Genomic DNA, 19,089 nt, shown 5'->3' with positions numbered 1-19,089 from the left:
CACGCGGTGATGTGACATCATGTCGTCTTAAGCAAAATGAAAACAAAAAACAAAATGACACAATATTTTGAGGTTCAGACGATTGAATAAAAAGCATACAGACATCTGTTAAATAAATCCTTTTCCATAACTTATTAAAATTATAGCATAATTTACGCCTCTTATGGCAAATTAAATTAAAATTCATAAATCCGCCGGTCATATTACTATCGCGCATTATCGCTTGCTGCCAATAACCGACTGATTGAAAAACATATTATTTTTATTTTTGTCTCTTTCACACAAACACTGGCCACAGAACAGTGTCTCTGTTTTCCTTGTAATCAATTCTATTTTCGTGTTCTTTCTCATACAATAAAACAGATATATTGTGGTATTGATAACACTTTCATTCGAATAATTATTCTTTGGATAGTAAGGATAAATATTTTTTGTATTATAATCGAGCATATTAACATAAATTTGCCTTCCAAATCTAACGGATTAATGTCAGTTTGAAGATTACGAAAAATATCACATCATAATTAAATAAAAAAAGAGAGATATCAAGTCTTGTATGATGACACGTATTACACCACAGCCACATAAGTGTTAACAAAAACCGACGTCATCCCGCGAAAAGGTGCATAAATTTCATATACTTTTTCATATACTTCATATACCTTCTCCGTTGCAACAAATTTCGATCTTAAAAAAAGGCGTTCATTATTTTCGCTACGTAAGGTAATTAATTATTTTAATGGCATGATATGTTCGCGTGTGCAAGTCAAATACATATATTTAATCCAATAATTACTAAACATCATTTTTGATCACATATTGATCGATGAAAGTCTTCGAATATTACGAGTTAATAATATAAACCTACATTTAAGTTGGTATTAACAAATTATCATAAAAAAAAGATAAATGACATTAATCAGTATAATAGTAATTATCATGTTTAATCTAAATAATCTCAACGGTAATTCATGTTTACAAAAAAAATCTAGTTTTCCCCACATAAAATCAATTTTGCATGAGTTTTCTGCGTGATAATGATTCATTTATCTTATCTTAATTTGATGTATATCCAACGAATTTAATTGAATATTTTTAATCAGATTTATGACATTAACAATTTTTTGAGACGACGCGCGATGCGACTTTCAAAGAATGAGTACTTTGGCAGACTAATTTAAAGCAATATCTTCCATATTTATTGTGCATGCAATTTATTGGTAGAATTAAAAATTTATCCAAAATAAATTATTTTTATTGGATGAAATTTTTATTTTATTGTTCAATACAAGAGTGTTGAGTGTGACGCGTTTTGTCTTGTTTTTGTCACATTATCAACTTAAATATTTACTGAATTTACTGACATATTTACAATATTTTTTGTTTAATAATATAGGTGCATAATGGTGCTTATAGTTTATGAGGGGGGGGGGGGTATTTAGCAGGAATTAAGGATTTCTATTTACACCAAGATAATTAAAGTAATTGAAAAATCAATAAGGGTATACTTAGTACATTTTTAGGAACATCATGGATATATTGGGAAAGCATTACATTATTTTAATATTTATAGGGGTACAGCTTTAAAATCAATAAAGTAGTCACAATAATAAGATCTTAATATTGATTTTATTAAGAAAGGTTTATTTTAAAAAATTGTTGAAACTCTACAATGGTGTTTTATTGAATTATGGATAAAATAAAGTGGAAAAACTAAAAGAAACTTTTATCTAAGAGTAAAAAAACACTTAAGGTGCCTGAATAATAAAAAATCTGAATTTGCAAACCATCTGATAGAAAATAATTATAATTTAAATAATAGCACCGCATGAAAATAAAATATTAAAATTAGACTACTTAGAAATCTTAGATTTGCAATTCACAACATGAACCAAATAAACAATACACTCTCCTGTCTTGTTTTGAGCGTATTCATCTCACATTACCATTCTTACAAAACAAAAAGTCTTGGTTTTATTAGTTCCATACACAGCACACTGATAACATAAAATTGAATTGAATTCATTAGTTAAGTATACCTTGATAAAGAAGCTTGTGTAGCTTTAAAACCGGTAGGTAGAAAAAATAAAAAATAACTTGTTAAAAAACGATGTTGTTTTACTCCCCAGGGAGTTCTCAATATCGAAATTTATGGCAACCGAGAGGTAAAATATTTTTGTGAAAGGAATATGGAATCTAGGCATTAACAGGGTTTGTGGCTTATGGCTTGTGATCTATCATTGGCTGGCAAACCTGGCAATGACTGATTATAAGCCCTCTCTCTAATGGATTTTCTTCGCGATCAGCTGTTTTAATTATACTGTAACTATTAAAAACAGAACATATGTGTTTATTCATAAATGTAATGCTATTCGATAAACAAATATAAAATTAAGTATTTGTATTTGTACTTATAGTTTTCAGATTTTTAAAGTAATTTTTTTTTGCGTATAATTAAAATGAAAAAAAATAGTAACACCGACGTGACGGCTTGTGTCGTAGCTATGGCAAGTTATGCAGAAATATGAACTAAGGAAATAATATGCAATAAAATGATTCAATTATATCTACGAAATTTTCATTTTTACCATTTATTTTCTCCAATCATACCGGCCTTTATATATAAAAACTGAAAAAATACCTACTGTTTAGTATATAACTGCATTAATCGATATTATTTTTCTTCCCTATCCTTCCCTTGATCAATCCTTATGGTACCTACCTTACATCAAGATTTGGATTTGGAACAAAACAAATATCAATTTTGAGACATCGTCGCTTTCGTTCGTTTTTGTCCAGCATACCATTTTTAACTAAATTGAGTTGAGTGTACAGAATTTCTCAGAAAATCATTATTAATAAAATTCAAATGAAAATTATTTTGTGTTAAAATATTTTTTTTTACTGGAAAAGAGGTTTTTTAACGCATTGTGTCTTGAGTCGTGGTCATTATTTATGCCTTTTTTGTAGAAAAAACTCTATTTCTGCAGATTTGTGTTTTGGTCTGTTGGATTTAAACGAACGACGAAGCGACGACATAACAAGAGATTATACAACACATTTGTAAAAGTTATCATAAATCGTTACATAATTCACGTTGAATTTTATCACCCAGTGCCCAAAATTGAAGATCATCGTATCAAAGGTAGGTCCATTTCCGTGTTCCTTTCCTTTCTTCAAATATTTCCAACCATTTACGAAACTAATTGAAATTAGTTTTTTCGCTACTGTACGGTTTTTGTTAACTCCTACTAATCAGCACCTGATGGCAAAATCCGTGGCCACTTCCCTCCCCCCTCCTCTCCTTCTCTAGTTAAAAGTTGATCAGTTCAATTTTTAAACTGTTTCAAGAGAGACGGTTTTAAAATAAGGATAGATTTTATTTTCTTACCACTTAAAGTACGGAGTGAGAGCATTTACTGTCGATCTTCTCAAAACTCTCTGTTTCTGTTAGAATATCTATAACGGCCTTCATCAGGTCAGTTTGTTTGGCATCAGAATCACGCGGTTATATCGTGATTGATAAAAAAATTTAAGACAAATAATATTAAATACGAATTCGATTCGAAGATTATTAATTTATCACACAAATACAAAATATTACGTTTAATATTGACGAAATTAAAAGATAATTTATTGATTATCAACAAAGATGGGGAACCTCGTTGAAAAGATAATAAAGAAGATATTTCTTTATTTATTATTATAACTAACGGCCGTAGCCAATTTGTACAAAATTTATGTTTAAAAAAAGTTATATCATAGAAAGAAAACATGGTTAGTTGTTATGGTTAAACTCAATAAAATTAATGTTATGTAAAAAAATGAATATGAGATTTATAGTAAAACAGTAAAGTATAGAAGAAAAGTAATAAATAAAATATCATTTTAGGTTTGGAAATTTTACATAGGCACGCATAATTGGCACGGCACACTAATTCAGCAAAAATAAACATAAATAGACCTTTATATGAGTTTATCCTACAAACAGACTGAATATCTGGTTCATCGGTTTTTGTTGCCTGACTAATAACATATCGACGGCTAGTTCAGGTAATCGTTTTATGTAAACATATAGTTGGATAAAACTTATGAAGCGCCATTTTTGTGGAAATCGCCTAAGCACACCGTATACCTAATATTTACGACTAAACGTTTACGTTCTTTCCATGTTACGTTTTTAAATCCATATATATACATTTTTAAATATGTTGATTCTTGCCACGTAAAAAAGCTGATGGGTTTAGTATTTTAAATTTGTCAAAATGTTTGTAGACAAAAGACTGAATTTCATCCCTAACGGAGTCATTATCTTTGTCTTGTCATTATCATCTTCACGACGAAAAATGTTTTAGCTCTTAAACTTCATTAAAATCAACAGATGGAAAAATTGAAGAAATATGGATTTTTTAACATAGGAAAAAATTGTAAATGGTACACAGTGTCTGAAGTGGCTACTTAAACCCGCCAATGACAGTTCATAAGCCCTGTAAATGCATAGTCTTCCATATTTCCTTATCTTACATGTTCTTCATCCCTGTTGTAATTTGTTAAGCTTTACGGGTATTTGTGGTATTCTACTGAATCATTTAAACTATTAGAAAACGCTTGAAAACATCATTTTTTGGATTATATTGAAATTTTTTAGATAAAAGAATATGAAAGTCTGTGTTATTATTGGGCTAACTAACCAAAAACAGGTTATAAAGACTAAAAATTGTATTACTTCTAAAATCGCTTCAATGAAATTTTATCGACTTCTCTTGGTTTAAAATCTTCTCCTTATATTGCTTTTTCAAATTTTAAATGATTACTTGCCATACTTGTTATTCCTTCTTTATTTTTTCTTTTTTCTCTGCTGCCATTGGCATGTTTTTTACTTGTTATACTTTTAAACTACTTTTAATTACTTATATTATATATGTTAATAAAATCAATATATTGCTGCTCTTACTATAATGTGTCATTAATTTTGAAGATGTTTTTTAAATTGACCTAAATTTAAATTTACTGTCTTATATTTCACTTAAAGATTCTTCTCATCGTTTCTTTGAATCCCTTAAAATAAATATGTGTTTATGTTTTTCCTTTTTTAAAAAAAAATGTTATTACTATTTTATTTTATTTTTACATCTGAGTATGTTTTTCATTCTTTATTTCCATTCTTAATTCTTAATTACTCTTACAAGTTTTTTTCATTTTTAATATTATTTCCATTTGTAAATACTCACTACAAACTACAAACCTTAAAATATATTTTTTTTTCACTTAAATTTAAATTTTTAAACAACTTTCATTTATGTTTTCTTTTTCCTTCTCTTTTTTATACTTTCATAATTAACATTAGATTTAATTGCTTTTTAATATGGAAACTTCACTGGTCCATTAGAATTAAGTCCAATTGTGTAAAATATTAAACTTTGTAACTGTACTGTATGTTTCCTGAATAAAAGAAAATAAAAAAAAAATAAAAATAAAAAAACTTTGTTTTTCTCTAATTTTTTTTATTTTTTTATTTGAAAATTTATTTATAAACCGTTACGGATTATTACATTAATTTTACATAAAATAATACATACATTTTTTATTTAAACTCTGATTATATACGCTTGATATACTCTTGATATATATATACTCTTGATTGTCCTTGTCTTGTTTTAGAAAGTTGTATATGGTATTTGTCTGATATTCTTGTATTATGTCCATGTTGACTACAATTTTTTACAAGTTTTAGTTCTTCGTCTACAATTACATAAGTGGCTAATTTATGAATAAATTTTAATGATTCTAGTTGAAAGAGTTCAGTTATATTTACTTGCTTAGTTTGTTTACAAAGTTCTCTAGTTGCAGTTAAATAGGGAAGGTCAAATACTAACTTTAATATTTTATTTTGTTGTCTTTGTAGTCTGTTTATGTCATTTTGATACCCTGCTCCCCATATTAGTTGCGTATAACATAAACAAAACATAAAATAAATATGCATTGTGTTAACGTTTCCGTACATAATATTAGGGACTTGAATGAGTTATCGCTGTCTTTCTTTCGACGTCTCTCAACTTCAATTCATTCGGCACCCAATTTCCTGGTTTTTGAATCATTCATAATGTTCGTGGTCAACTCTTAATAATTCCGCAATCAATTTTGCGTCTACCTTGGTTTGTTATCGAGTAATGCTTCTAAATCTGTGTCCACGAACTTTTTCGATGCGTCAGAGCGTTCTTTATCTTCAACCTCAAAAGATCTTGAAGATCATCACTTGAAGATGCCTACTTAGGCAAAAGCGCTCGGTGGTCAAAAGAAGTTTCATTGATCAGTTTATTTATAATTTTATTGTAATCATTAACTGTGGAGTTTTATCAAGAAATATCAACAAAAAACATCAATATTATCAAAACCATTTCTTTCGAAATGTCCAATCCAATATCTGCATCTGCATATTATTTCGGACAGAACATGGTCGCCAAAAATCTTCACAATTCTATATTTTACTGCAGATTTTTAAATAAAGTAATGCAGTGAAATCCCCGCAAATACTCTTTTTTCGAAATTCGACAATTCTATGAAAAAAAATGCTTTTTTTTTACACTTCAGTGGAATATTATATACTGTCATTGTCTAATGTTGAGCTTCACGATGAAGTTGGCTGTAGTATTACTTGAATGTTGAAAAGCTTTGATAACACCATGTGTCGGGAAACGGTGAGAACTCATCCAAGTCCCCATCACTACTATTTCTTCGTCCGGGTGGATGATCAGATGAATAGTTACAGTGTCATTTGATTTGGACCCGGGGCGTATTGGTGGACCTGGCGACTGGTTGTTTTGCCTTTGTGTATTAAATTATTCAGATGCACTGCATTTGGTTTATCAATGTAGTGCACTTTAAGCTTTTTTGATAACGTAGTGCAATATATATTTCGGAAAGGTAAGGTTTCTTATTTAGATTCTCTCCTGAAATGCAGGATCCGTAGGTTAAAAAACAAGGAACCTTCTGATTCTAACAGTCCAACAAAACCTATACTCAGTAAAATCGAAGTGATTGGACTAACTCAACCCCTCTCGAAAGCTTTTTGGCGAACAACAGATTAAACAAAAGCCTACTCATATTTATATACATTATTATATCCCTACAAGAATTGCACTCTTTTTATTCTGGAAACTCTTTAGTTTGTCATGATGATGATATGGGCCTTTAAAAGTTCATTTTGACTGGTACTAAAATTACGAGGTTACATCATGATTGATAAAAAATTGAGTGATCTGTTCAAAAGAAATTTAATCCAATGATTATTTACCGATTCCGCAATAATTATTCAATACTCCTTTGTATAATTTTTGATACATATTGGTTGGTTTGTTTTTTTCTTAAAGAACTAAGTTCTTAAGCACCAGAAAATGACTAATTACAATTGAATCATTATTTATTAATATTATCACGTTATTTTTAAGTGATAGATTATCAGGAATAAAGATCAAGTAAATTTATTTTCTCCTCTCATTTTTTTAAAAACATGTATATTTATACATTTTATATTTGAAGCAATAATTTCGTTGTTATTCATTACAATAAAATATATAAAACAACTTTGTTTTTAAACACGATTTTTTTTTAATTATTTTTTTTTTCCGTCGACCGGTTTAAAAGCAAACAAGTTTCTTTGTCAAGGTTAGTAATTTACAAGGTAACCAATTAACGAAGTTACGTAAACCTTGACAAAAAAGCTTGTTTTCTTTGAAACCGATCTATGGAAAATGAAAAAAAAAAAAAAAAATTGTGCTTAAAAACAAAGTTGTTATATTTATATAATTATATGTTTATTTATTTATTAATTTGCACGGCAGTGCCTTTTACGATACAAAAATACATAGTGTGTAGAAATAAATACTTAAAATAATATGTAGTAGGCAAACGAAAAATCATAAAAAAGTTTTTTTGTACATATTATAAGATATTGGTTTTATACAATGAACAAGCTAACACATTGTGTAAGAAAATGATCATTAAAAGGTGCATAAAAATGGAAAAGTTAGATTTTTAAAATAGGTCAGATCTTTAATTATATGTACATTGAACAAAAAAAAAAAACGAAATATAATGGAGCTAGTGGAATGTAGAGCCTCTATCATATAAAACATATTGATCAAATAAAGCTAATTAAGCGTATTTACATGAAAAAGTTTGGCACATATCCTAAATGTACGCATCACGAAGAATTCTGAAAGAGACCTCATTCTGGAGTCAGGAATTGAGACAGAATTTAATACAAGTGACAATGGACTTCCAACTTCCAGATCCTCAGCATATTGTTTACTACCTTTAATTACGGAATATACTATAAATAACGATGTTATGTCACGTAGTCTTAATTAATATATCATAATTTGTAGGAAATCTTGGCGTAAGTATAGCCTGTGAGCTCGCCAATACTTGACAGATGACAGTAAACATAACCATAGAAAAACATAGCAGTTGAGCTCTCAAAAGTAAAGCAACGTGAATGCAGCAATGCTTGAACTACATGTCAATAATATTCTAATGATAAAAAATATTATTTGGCCGTACGGAACTTTAAAGCACACCTTGGTTTGATTACTAATAGTATTTTATCGGTTAGGTAGGTGTATTTAAAAAAAAATGTTGCGTACCTGAAAAAAGCACAAATAATTATGTTTTTGTAAATGATGTCAGTAGCGACACTCAGAGAGTAGCTTTGTGACGTTTTGACATTTTTTATAAAAAATTCATGGCGTAGCCGAAATACTGTCATAAAAACGAGGATGTTTTTGTTGATTGACGTTAGCAGGCGCTACCCAGGGGCGACTTTGTGACGTGAGAAATTATTTAAAAAAGAGATTCATGGCGTAGCCGAAATATTGTAATTAAAACGAGGATGTTTTTGGTGATTGACGTTAGCAGGCGCTACCCAGGGGCGACTTCATGACGTGATGAAATTATTAATTTAAATATTTTTGTTTATTTTACATAGCGTAGCCGAGATAAGAAATTGCGTGGTGTTTCGAAATTTAACCGTGTAGGTAGCCGCCTAGTTACAATATTATTTTTGTATTTGAATTATTCCTGTTTTATAATGTTTATGTATTTATCGCTATAAGAATTAAACTCAAGCTAGTTTTTACTTTTAATCGCTATCCGTTTTTTGAATTATGTTTGTAACACTCAAGAATATTTATTTTTCAAGTATTCAATGTTATTTTTGCATTTTAATTAATATTGTTAATATAAAGCGTATTTTTATTTATTCGAATTTACTAGACTGTTTTTAATACAAAAAATAAAAATGCATATTTCTCTATGTATTTTTCTGTTATAAACAATCTATTAAAATAATACACATCAAATTTCCATTGTCTGTTGATTTGATTTGTAATCTTCTTTTTTTTTCGATGGTTAAAACTCTAGGAAATTCAAAGACAATAAATTTTTTACTGTCATATATTGGCGAGCTCACACGCTATACATAGCCCGAAATCTTAATTTTGTCGCCAATCTGACGCTACATAGTTTTTTAATCAATTTTTTTCTTCAAAGAATACAAACATTTTATCGGGATTGTAGAACAACGACAAATGAGCGAAAACTGAGACATTACCTTTCTTTCATATTTGATATTGAAAATGTTTTTTCCGTGTTTGTATATACGTTATTATATTTATATATTACTTACTCAAGTATCAAATGGTAAAATACTTTTGTACTTATCAAGTTGTGACATAAAGTGGAAAAAAAAATTGCGTACCAGTGCCGTATTTGCTGAGGAAAATTTTATGATAGACGTCCGACTCTTTTCCTCTCTACCTAGAATCTTTAGAATGTTTAACAAAATATCACTAAACAGTACTGTCGATGTGATCCTACAGCGAAGGAAAGTATTCAAAGAGCAAGCAATGTTATCACTCCTAACTTGAAATGACACACTTGCCAAGTCTGCCTAAATCATGCCATGATTATACCTGTTTTATATTTAAATAGATTCTAAGATTGTTTAGTTTAAGTTAATGTAATGTTTTATGTATCATAATACAAATTTATTAGCGCATTCATAAGCCTGTTAATTGGGTTTCATTTTTAAAAAAACATAGAGGTAGTTGGAAGGGAAAATAGGAAAAGTGACTTGAAGTAGTACAGGATGAATGGAGGAAAATAAGAAAATAAAGCTGCATTGTATTAAAGAAAATACAAAAATAATGTTAACTAGTAATAAAGAACAAAATGAAAAAATATTGATAATCTTTCATTCTGATTTAAAAAAAAATGATATGATTTACTCCTAATTTCAGGTGTGATGAATGCGGCTGACTACTACGGGTTGGATGAGTTGCGTCGCGCATGCGCAGGTTTCGTACAGTGCTGTATCAACGTGGACACCGTCTGCGCACTGCTTGCTTCAGCAGAGAGATACATTCAATATAAGTGCACAAAATCGCTGGTGCAAAAGGTAAACTATTTTTTCAACAAAAACGGTCCTCTAAAAAGCGAAAATGGTTCGTTCGCTTAAGCTAGGGTTTCCTAGGACAGCGGTGCCCGTATTTTAACGGCCGTAGTGAACGGTGATGCGGTGGACAGCCGTCGTAACAATGACTAAAGTGTAGTTTCCTAAGAAAACGGTGTTATCAACACCATTTAACACCGTTTCCTTAGGAAACCACTCTCTAGTCGACGTTACGACGGCTGTCCCCCGCATCACCGTTCACTACGGCCATTAAGATACGGGCACCGCTGTCCTAGGAAACCCTAGCTTTAGCGTCAAAAGACGTTTCCAATTCACAAATGAAGAGTTTAAAACATATATATATATATATATATATATATATATATATATATATATATATCAAAATACATAACATGTCTTTCCCATAAAAATAATAATAATAATGTTTGGATAATTTATATAGCGCCATTTTTGTGAAAACCACCTCAAGGGCGCTGTACAGTAAATAAATATCCCAGCACGTCTTGCAGCTACAGAGCGCATGGACAGTAAGAAATCTAGCCCCTATTTACATTTTTATTTTTAAATATTTTATTTGACAATGAAGTTTAGAGTTTAAGTGAGATTTTAAAAAACGAAATAAAAAGCAAATTTATAAAAATGGATGTTAGATTACAACAAGTCTTGCAGCTACAGAGCGCATGGACGGTTGAAATTTTAGACCCCATTTTCTAAATTTAGATATTTGATAGTTGATAATATTTACATAAAATGATAAAAATAATATGATAGCTAACATCACAAAAAGTCTTGCAGCTACAAAATGCATCGACGAATAAGCCCTGTAGATGCCTAGACCTCTATATTACCCTCTCTTAAATGTTCTTCATCTCTGTTGTAATATGTTGATAATTTTTTTATTTAAAAAAAACGTATTTGAATTGTTAATATATTTAATTTCTACATGATATTTTAAGCAAAATTTACATGTTTAAAAATGTTTTCCCTTTCTATTGCGACAAATTTAGATCTAAATAACTCCTTAGGAAGGAAATCCGGCCTGGCTACAAACATTTTACCCATGAGTAACAATAACTCATTTTGGGCCTTAAGATATTTATATTTATTGTAATATACATTCGCGACAGAACACACAATTATTTTAAACACAGAAATATTATAACAAGCAAAATAAAGATCAAAATACAAATACACTCATATGTTAATTATTAACACTTTCCACATACTGCTTGAGGTAATGCAGCTTTGGGCTGTTGGCCACATTATTAGAGCCTCGAATACCCTCAAGAAGCCTGTTATATTCCCTACAAGCCAAGTACAGCAGAGGCTTTACACCAAATTTTGTATTGCGAGTATCAGGTGGATGTAGATTGTGTCTTTGTCTTGTGTTGTAACTGTGAACATCAGTATCAGGTGGATGTAGATTGTGTCTTTGTCTTGTGTTGTAACTGTGAACATCACGGTTGTAAGTGTAGTGAACATTTGTGTGAGCTACATTACTTATGATTTAAATCTGTGTATATGCAATTTCGTAATTAGGTTTAATGCCAAAAGATAATATGCTGGTTTTTACTTCTGACTAAATTCTTAAGGACAAATAATAAAAATATTTAAATTTGTTAAATATTATTTGCAAAATTTAAATAATAAGTCTAATTGAATGTCCCTCTTTACTTTTGGCCCAAAATTTCACGTTATGTTTACGTTTAATTTAGACGGTAATACTATTTTATTGTTACATAACTCTTTCATACTGATTTTAACTACCTCACATTATATTATATTTTTTCGTGGGTATGGTTTTTTTTTGTCGTTCACTGAAGCGTATATTCTTTAAATTTCTTATTCTAGTTTTCTAAGAGCCAAAATCACTCGCAAACGAGTGGAGGCGTATAAAAAAAAAAATAAAAAAAAAAATATGCCGGTCAGTTGTAAATGTATTTTATGTGCATTTCTATTAGAATATATTTATATATTTCTATTTGCCTTATTTTAGATAATCTGGATTTCAGATATAAGCTTTTTAGTTGCAAACCCCCATATGCATGAAAAATACACTAAATGTGAGTGAACCATTGCACATTACGCTGCACGTAGTAGTGAGATGGGAAGAGTTTCTCTAAATCTACATAGTATATCTGCGACTGATGTGATCTTGGATTTAATGTGGTCATATTGGTGCGTCCATAGTAGCTTAGAGCCGATATATATTCCGGTACTGACCCTAGAGTAAGAAAGTGAAGGATGGTTGATGTAAGCTGGAGAGGATAATTTATTAAGTTTTTCTTTTGTATAAGTTTTTATACTTGAAAATTGGAAAAACACATATTGTTTTCAAATTTTCAAGGGATGCGCCGCATCCACAGTATATATGGACAGAACGAGCCTGATATCAAGATCTCTGCAGAAATGAATGGTAAAATACAGTAAGATGTTCTACTCGTACAATAGTTTGTACATATATAACAAATGAACTACATATAACAAAAAACTATGAACTAAACGAACAATCAAAACGATGTAGAAAAAAGGTTTGTCAGAAAACAATGTGGCATGATCGACTTCAACAAATTCTTTAAAATGGGCATGTCAGAAGTCGGAGATTTGTATGTCAATATGGAATTGAATGAACATTACGTTCCTCTCTGCAAACTCTACATTGTTATTTTGAGGAATGTCTTTGTTTTTTTACAGGTCTTGGAATTCGTGGATGAACACGGAAATGAAGTTCTGAATTTGGGATCCTTTACCCTTCTTCCTCAACACGTTGTTAGACTTATTCTTGCAAGAGAGGAATTAAGGGCTGATGAGTTCACAAAATTTCAAGTAAGTCGTTTCGATTCCCAACAGAGTTGCTATTATTTTAATATTGTTTAAAATTATTAACAATTAATGGTAATACTTAAAAGCAAAGCAGTCAAATCTCTGCAAAATTAGATATTAAATACACTTTGGATATTAATTTTTATTTATTTTATTTTTTATTTGTTTTATTAGTTTTTCACGCCCATGAGGCTTTTACATATAAAGAAGTTATATATGAGTATATGAACAACGTAAAATTTTAAAAATAAAATATAAAACAATAAAAGATAGAACAGTGTTTTGAAGTAAAGTTGGTATAAAAAAAGAAGATGAGTACATGAACATAAATTTTTAAAAGTACAATATGAAGAAATAAAAGTGAGGAACATTGTTTAGAAGTATAGTCAGTATAAAAATAAAAATAAAAAGATGAGTGAATAAACAGCATAAATTTCAAAAAATACAATATAAAGAAATAAAATATAGTACAGTTTTAGAAGTAAAGTTAGCTTAAAAAAAAAAGGTACATTTATTTTTTTATTTAACTTTTTGTACATAATGTTATTTGTACATTGGCGGGCTTATTGCCAAATGGCAATTTCTTCCAACCAACCAATAAAATAAAAGTTTTATTTTTATAATTCAAGTCACAGAACATATTCAATAGAAAAATAAAATAAAAAGCTAAAGATATATAAAAATAGAAATAAACGTATTTGTTTATAAATTACCTTAAATTGATACTATTACTAAATGGGAAAAGGAAAAAAGAGAAAAGATGAAAAAGGAAAGGAGGAGAGATTAAGGAAGAGAAAGGAGATGTTTCTTCAGACGTGATTTAAACAGAGATAATGTAGTAACATCTTTGATGGTGGATGGGAGATGATTCCTTTTATACCAAACAAATCATGGAAAAATACACCTTGAACACGTGTGTAAGAAAATACCTACTTGTTAATTTTATCACCAGAAAAAAATACTGACAGTTCGCCAAGTTAATCACGTAGTATGATTTCCCTAGAAAATATTCACGACTATCCATCGAGATATTGACGCCTCGCGGTCAAATGATTAGCGCATTTGCCTGCCATGCAAGAGATCTTGGATTCAATTCCTGACATGAAATGATAGAGAAAAATTAATATCACCTGTATAATTTATTGTCTGCAGCTTATTCGATTTCCTTTCGAAATTCCTCAATCTTTTCAGAAATTCTGGCACTTTGGTGATTGGGGCCAAATATATTATTTGATTAACTTGTGAGTCGGGCATTCTGGTTTGTTTTCTTTTTATTATTTCATTTTCAGGCTGCCCTGATGTGGGGAAAGAAGTATTGTGATACCAACCAGAACACGACCCTGAAGGAAGTCATTGGTAACTTCCTGGAGTACATCCAGTTCCATAAGATCCCCGCTAACGTACTGATGAGAGAGGTGCACCCACTAGGTCTCGTTCCCTACAGCATCATCATGAATGCTCTGGCTTATCAGGTGTGTATGGATACAGAATTATCTGTAATATAACCTTTAATTATTAAACTTGTTCAAATCACATTATTCAATAATTATTTTGTGAAAAACTCTAAAATATGATAGTAAATTAAGTCGATTTCCACAGAAGCAAAGTCTTGTATTTATCAGTAAAAACATATACTTCCAACTACATCCATAGTTAGCCAAAACAAATATTTTATCGTCATTCGAAATGTTTATATCTAAATGTTCTTTTATAAAACATTATCTTATAAAATGTTTTACTACCTGTTATATGTTTTCATGTATACTACACACTATATCAATAAGTTAATCAAATTATATTAGGCCATTCTATTAAGTTTGACCTCATTGCTAGTTCTTTTTTGTTTTACAAATAAATCCCTTGGAAAAATAAGATTACAATCTGAAACTGATAATTTATTAAAATGGAATTTGTAAACCATTTTTTTATAAACTATATTGAATAAATAACTAAATGCAGTTTAAACTCTCAACACTTCTTAATTCCTTTAACATCCAATACTCGTATTAGGTGTTAATGTGTACAGAGTGATAAAGACTATTGCGAATGGAACTGTTTTTACTGTTATTAATTTTAATGGCAGATTTTTTTTTGGAATTGAACAACCATATTTCTTATGGTCGTTCGAAAATATTGCTATGTATCTTCATATCGGCCCTGGTTGCAGGCAGACCCAGCAAGTGTCGACCCCGGGAAGCTGTCACCCCACCGTGTGAGGCGCGCCGGCCGCTCCATGTCCGTCCAGTCTTCTCTGGACCCCTACGGCTCCAACACCACGCTGTCCTCATCCGGCTCCTCCGACCTGCCCTCCTCCGAGGGCCGCCCCCCGCCCAACTAACCCGCGGGGCGCGCCCCCCGCCCCGCCCACAAGCCCCGCCCGCCCCGCCCCGCCCGCCCCGACATCTGCCTCACCCGCGCCGACTCCGCCCGCCCGCGCTCCGACTCCGACCGCTCCCGGCGCAGTTCGGACAACGACCGATCCCGACGGGAGTCCGACGGAGAGCGGTCCTCGCCCAGGCTGTCAGCCCTGCTCTCCAAAGCCGATAGCCTCGGCAAGAAAACGCCTAGCCCGACCGACAGGTCCAGGAGAGGTTCCGATAACGAACGGTCCGCTTCGCCGAGAGCGCCGATAACCAAAACAGAACTGCTGACACGAGCTACTCCGAGTCCTTCCGACAGATCTAGGAGAGGATCGGAAAACGAAAAAACATCCCCCAGATCGTTCTCTCGTTTGGATAGACCGCACTCGCCGACCACATCCACACTTGACAAAACACCTATGTCTTCGAAGCCCGATAGCGGAAGAGTCTCACCGAAAAAGGAATTCCCTTCAAAACCGCCAGAACCTGAAAAGGCACCGGTCAAACCGTTAGCTGAAAAACTGGGGTTGTTCTCTTCCATAAAAAGAGCCGCTAGTAAAAAATTTGCCGAGACTCGCAAATCTCCCACTTTCTTTTCCAAATCTCCCTTGGAATCGTTTCCCCTGAGAAAACAGACAACTTTACACGATGCCCCGCGTTCTAAATCCGACTCCGCTCGCCACGCCGTATTCACTCGACAGATATCCGAAACTGTTTCCTCCGGTACGGGTCCCATATTCGATAAATGCCACCCGAAAAAACCCGAACCCAGTTTTCCGGTCCGAAAGTCCACATCCGAAGTTGAAACGACATTCCCGTTCGATTTAAGTTTCCCGTTTGTCAAAAAAGCGCTTTCGGAAATTGAAAACAGCTTTCCGTTTTTTAGAAGGAATATTGAAACGAGTTTTCCGTCTACTTCCGAAATCGAGACAAGTTTTCCGGCAACTTCGACTGAGATTGAAACGACATTTCCGTATATTAAACCGAGACGCTCTGACTCTCAACGGCCCGCGTCTGTTTCGCCTAAACACACGTTCACATTTAAAATTGTATTAAAGAAAGTCGAAAGTACACCTAATGCCTCACTCGATACTTTATTCGACTAGAAACCGAATAGGTAGAATCTAATTTCAAAATTTTCAGAGAAAAGTGATAATCAGTATCATATCTAGATCCATTTATTGGATTACCACTAGCGTTCTTGGCCATCGTTGAACGATTAATATCAAGTTAAACTTATGATAATTTTAAGTAATCAATCTTCCGTTTACGTAAAATAATATTCGTGAACCATTTTACTGGTTATTTTCAGCTCTGTTTTTCCCAATAGCAAATACCTAAATCAATAATTTATTTATTCAACAGAGCATACGAAAACCAATACATTTATAAAACTTACGTCATAGGCTGGGTTAAGTTTTTCCATTCCCTCATAACGCATAGGAATATTACATCTACTAAATCGAACCATAAACCAAAAACCAAAAACCAAAAAATGACACACGTGAACATGAAAGTCATCTTCCTTCAGGCAGACCAGTAAATGTAACACTTTGTGTATTGTTATCACTCAACCCACCCGATGACAGGTCATAAGCTCAGCAAAAATCCAGAATTTACCTACAAATATTTGGACATTCATACTAAATAATATTGTTCGTAATTAAAACGCCTAAAATGGCTTCTGAATTTTCGGGCAAAGCTTTTTTAATATTGTACCCAATTACAAATCGTATTTATTTTCTTGCAAATAAGACTGCAAAATTGTTCTTGGAAATTTATTCATATTGTGAACAGTGATGGTGGGTGCTTTATAAGCTCCTGACGTCACTGCGAGTTTAGATCTGTTGTTACGGGTCCCCGTAACTCAGTTCTCTCCCTCCAAACTTAGATCTTTAAAAGGCCTGGCTGCTGATCCCTGGTAATGCATTTTTTAAATAATTCTACTGATACTACTAACTCCGCATTTCCATTTTCTATTTTTCAGTATGGTATCAAACAATATATTTTTATTAAATATTCCTTGGGAACAAATTCTAATTGTGCTTTTGTACTCAAGCTTTTAATCCCTTGACAATCCTTAATCAATGCCATTGTTGTAATGTTGGTGTGATTTAATAATTATTCATGTTTAATATAAGTGTTAAATTAATAGGTGTTTTGAATTTTTAAGGCGGGTCCTTATAGTAAAAATTTAATGTCGATGATGATCGATTTATTGTCCAGCGTCGGTGATTAAGGTGTTTAATACCTATGAAATAACTTTGAATTTTTAAAATATTAATGTTTTCATATTTTTAATAAAAAATTTTCGTGGTATCGTAGATGTGAAATCTACGAATGCGAGTTTTTATGGCTGTAGTTTGATAAAAAGTAAGAAAATTACACAATTTTCTCATTTTAAAACGCCGTTCTTTAAAAACTTCCCTACGAAATAAGGTAATAAACGTAGATAAAAACAATAATTTTCTAAGGTATTTTTGATAAAAAATATCGTTAAAAGTTTGATATACTGGTATATATAATATATATAATTACTTTTCAAAAAGCAGATAACGCCTTTTGAAATTTAGAAAAAAACTTTGGTACATTAGTACACATAAAACAAGGTCCGCTGGCAGATTTGACACTCAATAAAAAAAACAAAAATCTCATGTACTAATAATTATACATCAAATGTAATTTATTCTTAATCAGAAACAATGCGTCAAATTTACGTTTTGAAAATAACAGTAAGCAGATGTTCTCCGTTTTGTTTTAAACACTCTTGCAATCGAGACGTCATATTGGCAAAAAGTCACTTGCAGAGATCTGGACAGACAGCTGCAATCTCACGTCGGATATTTTTCTGCAGGGCACTTATTCTTGAAGGCAAATTACTGTACACGTGATATTTAAGATAGTTTTATTACGGGGTGAGACCTGATAATCTTGGGAGCCAGTTTGTACCAAAGCAAAGGTTATCCACCATCGCGCAATATTGTTCTAAAGTCACTGATTTAAACAAAAAAATTCGAAAAATGGCTTAATTACACGTCGACCAAACACGGCGCACCAAACAGCGGTCTTTGGGCTATTATGTGACTTTTAATGGATTTCTTGAAGATCGCGCGAGCTCATTTTCATTCAATTCAATTCGATGATTTGTAGCTTGTAGGGATGGAATTTAAAAATTTTTTTCAAAATTCTGTATACCGAAGTCTTTTTAATACCAGTTAATGATGTAACTTTATGGTCTAATCAGTGAAGAATTCGCAAAATTTTATTTCTCACACGGTTTACGTTTTCCAGACTCAATTCACAAGTTGAAGATCTCGGTCAAGGTTCATTCCCTGAGCCTATCCTTTAAAACTTCTGCATCCGCGTCCATATCAACTGGTTCAACGGCCATCACTTAATCTTCGGATATCAAACTGAGAACACAAACGTCGCCTT

At 31.8% G+C, this 19,089-nt stretch overlaps 1 protein-coding gene across 1 annotated transcript in view; it reads left to right on the top strand.

Moving 5' to 3' along the window:
- Positions 1-18,303, top strand: part of gprs (speckle type BTB/POZ protein) — a 59,303-nt gene extending 41,000 nt beyond the window's left edge. Inside the window, 4 exon segments of the mRNA XM_088229412.1 lie at positions 10,299-10,456; positions 13,166-13,297; positions 14,584-14,766; positions 15,462-18,303. Of these exon segments, the coding sequence (XP_088085538.1) occupies positions 10,299-10,456; positions 13,166-13,297; positions 14,584-14,766; positions 15,462-16,760 (1,772 nt within the window). The 3' untranslated portion in view covers positions 16,761-18,303.
- The last annotated feature ends 786 nt before the right edge of the window (positions 18,304-19,089 follow it).

This window comes from Micrasema longulum, unplaced genomic scaffold, assembly GCF_059751315.1.
Source record: "Micrasema longulum isolate JH-2025_06_02 unplaced genomic scaffold, ASM5975131v1 h1tg000051l, whole genome shotgun sequence".
Taxonomy (NCBI): domain Eukaryota; kingdom Metazoa; phylum Arthropoda; class Insecta; order Trichoptera; family Brachycentridae; genus Micrasema; species Micrasema longulum.
The sequence above is the reverse complement of the archived record's forward strand: the minus strand, read 5'-3'. Positions and strand labels throughout refer to the sequence as shown.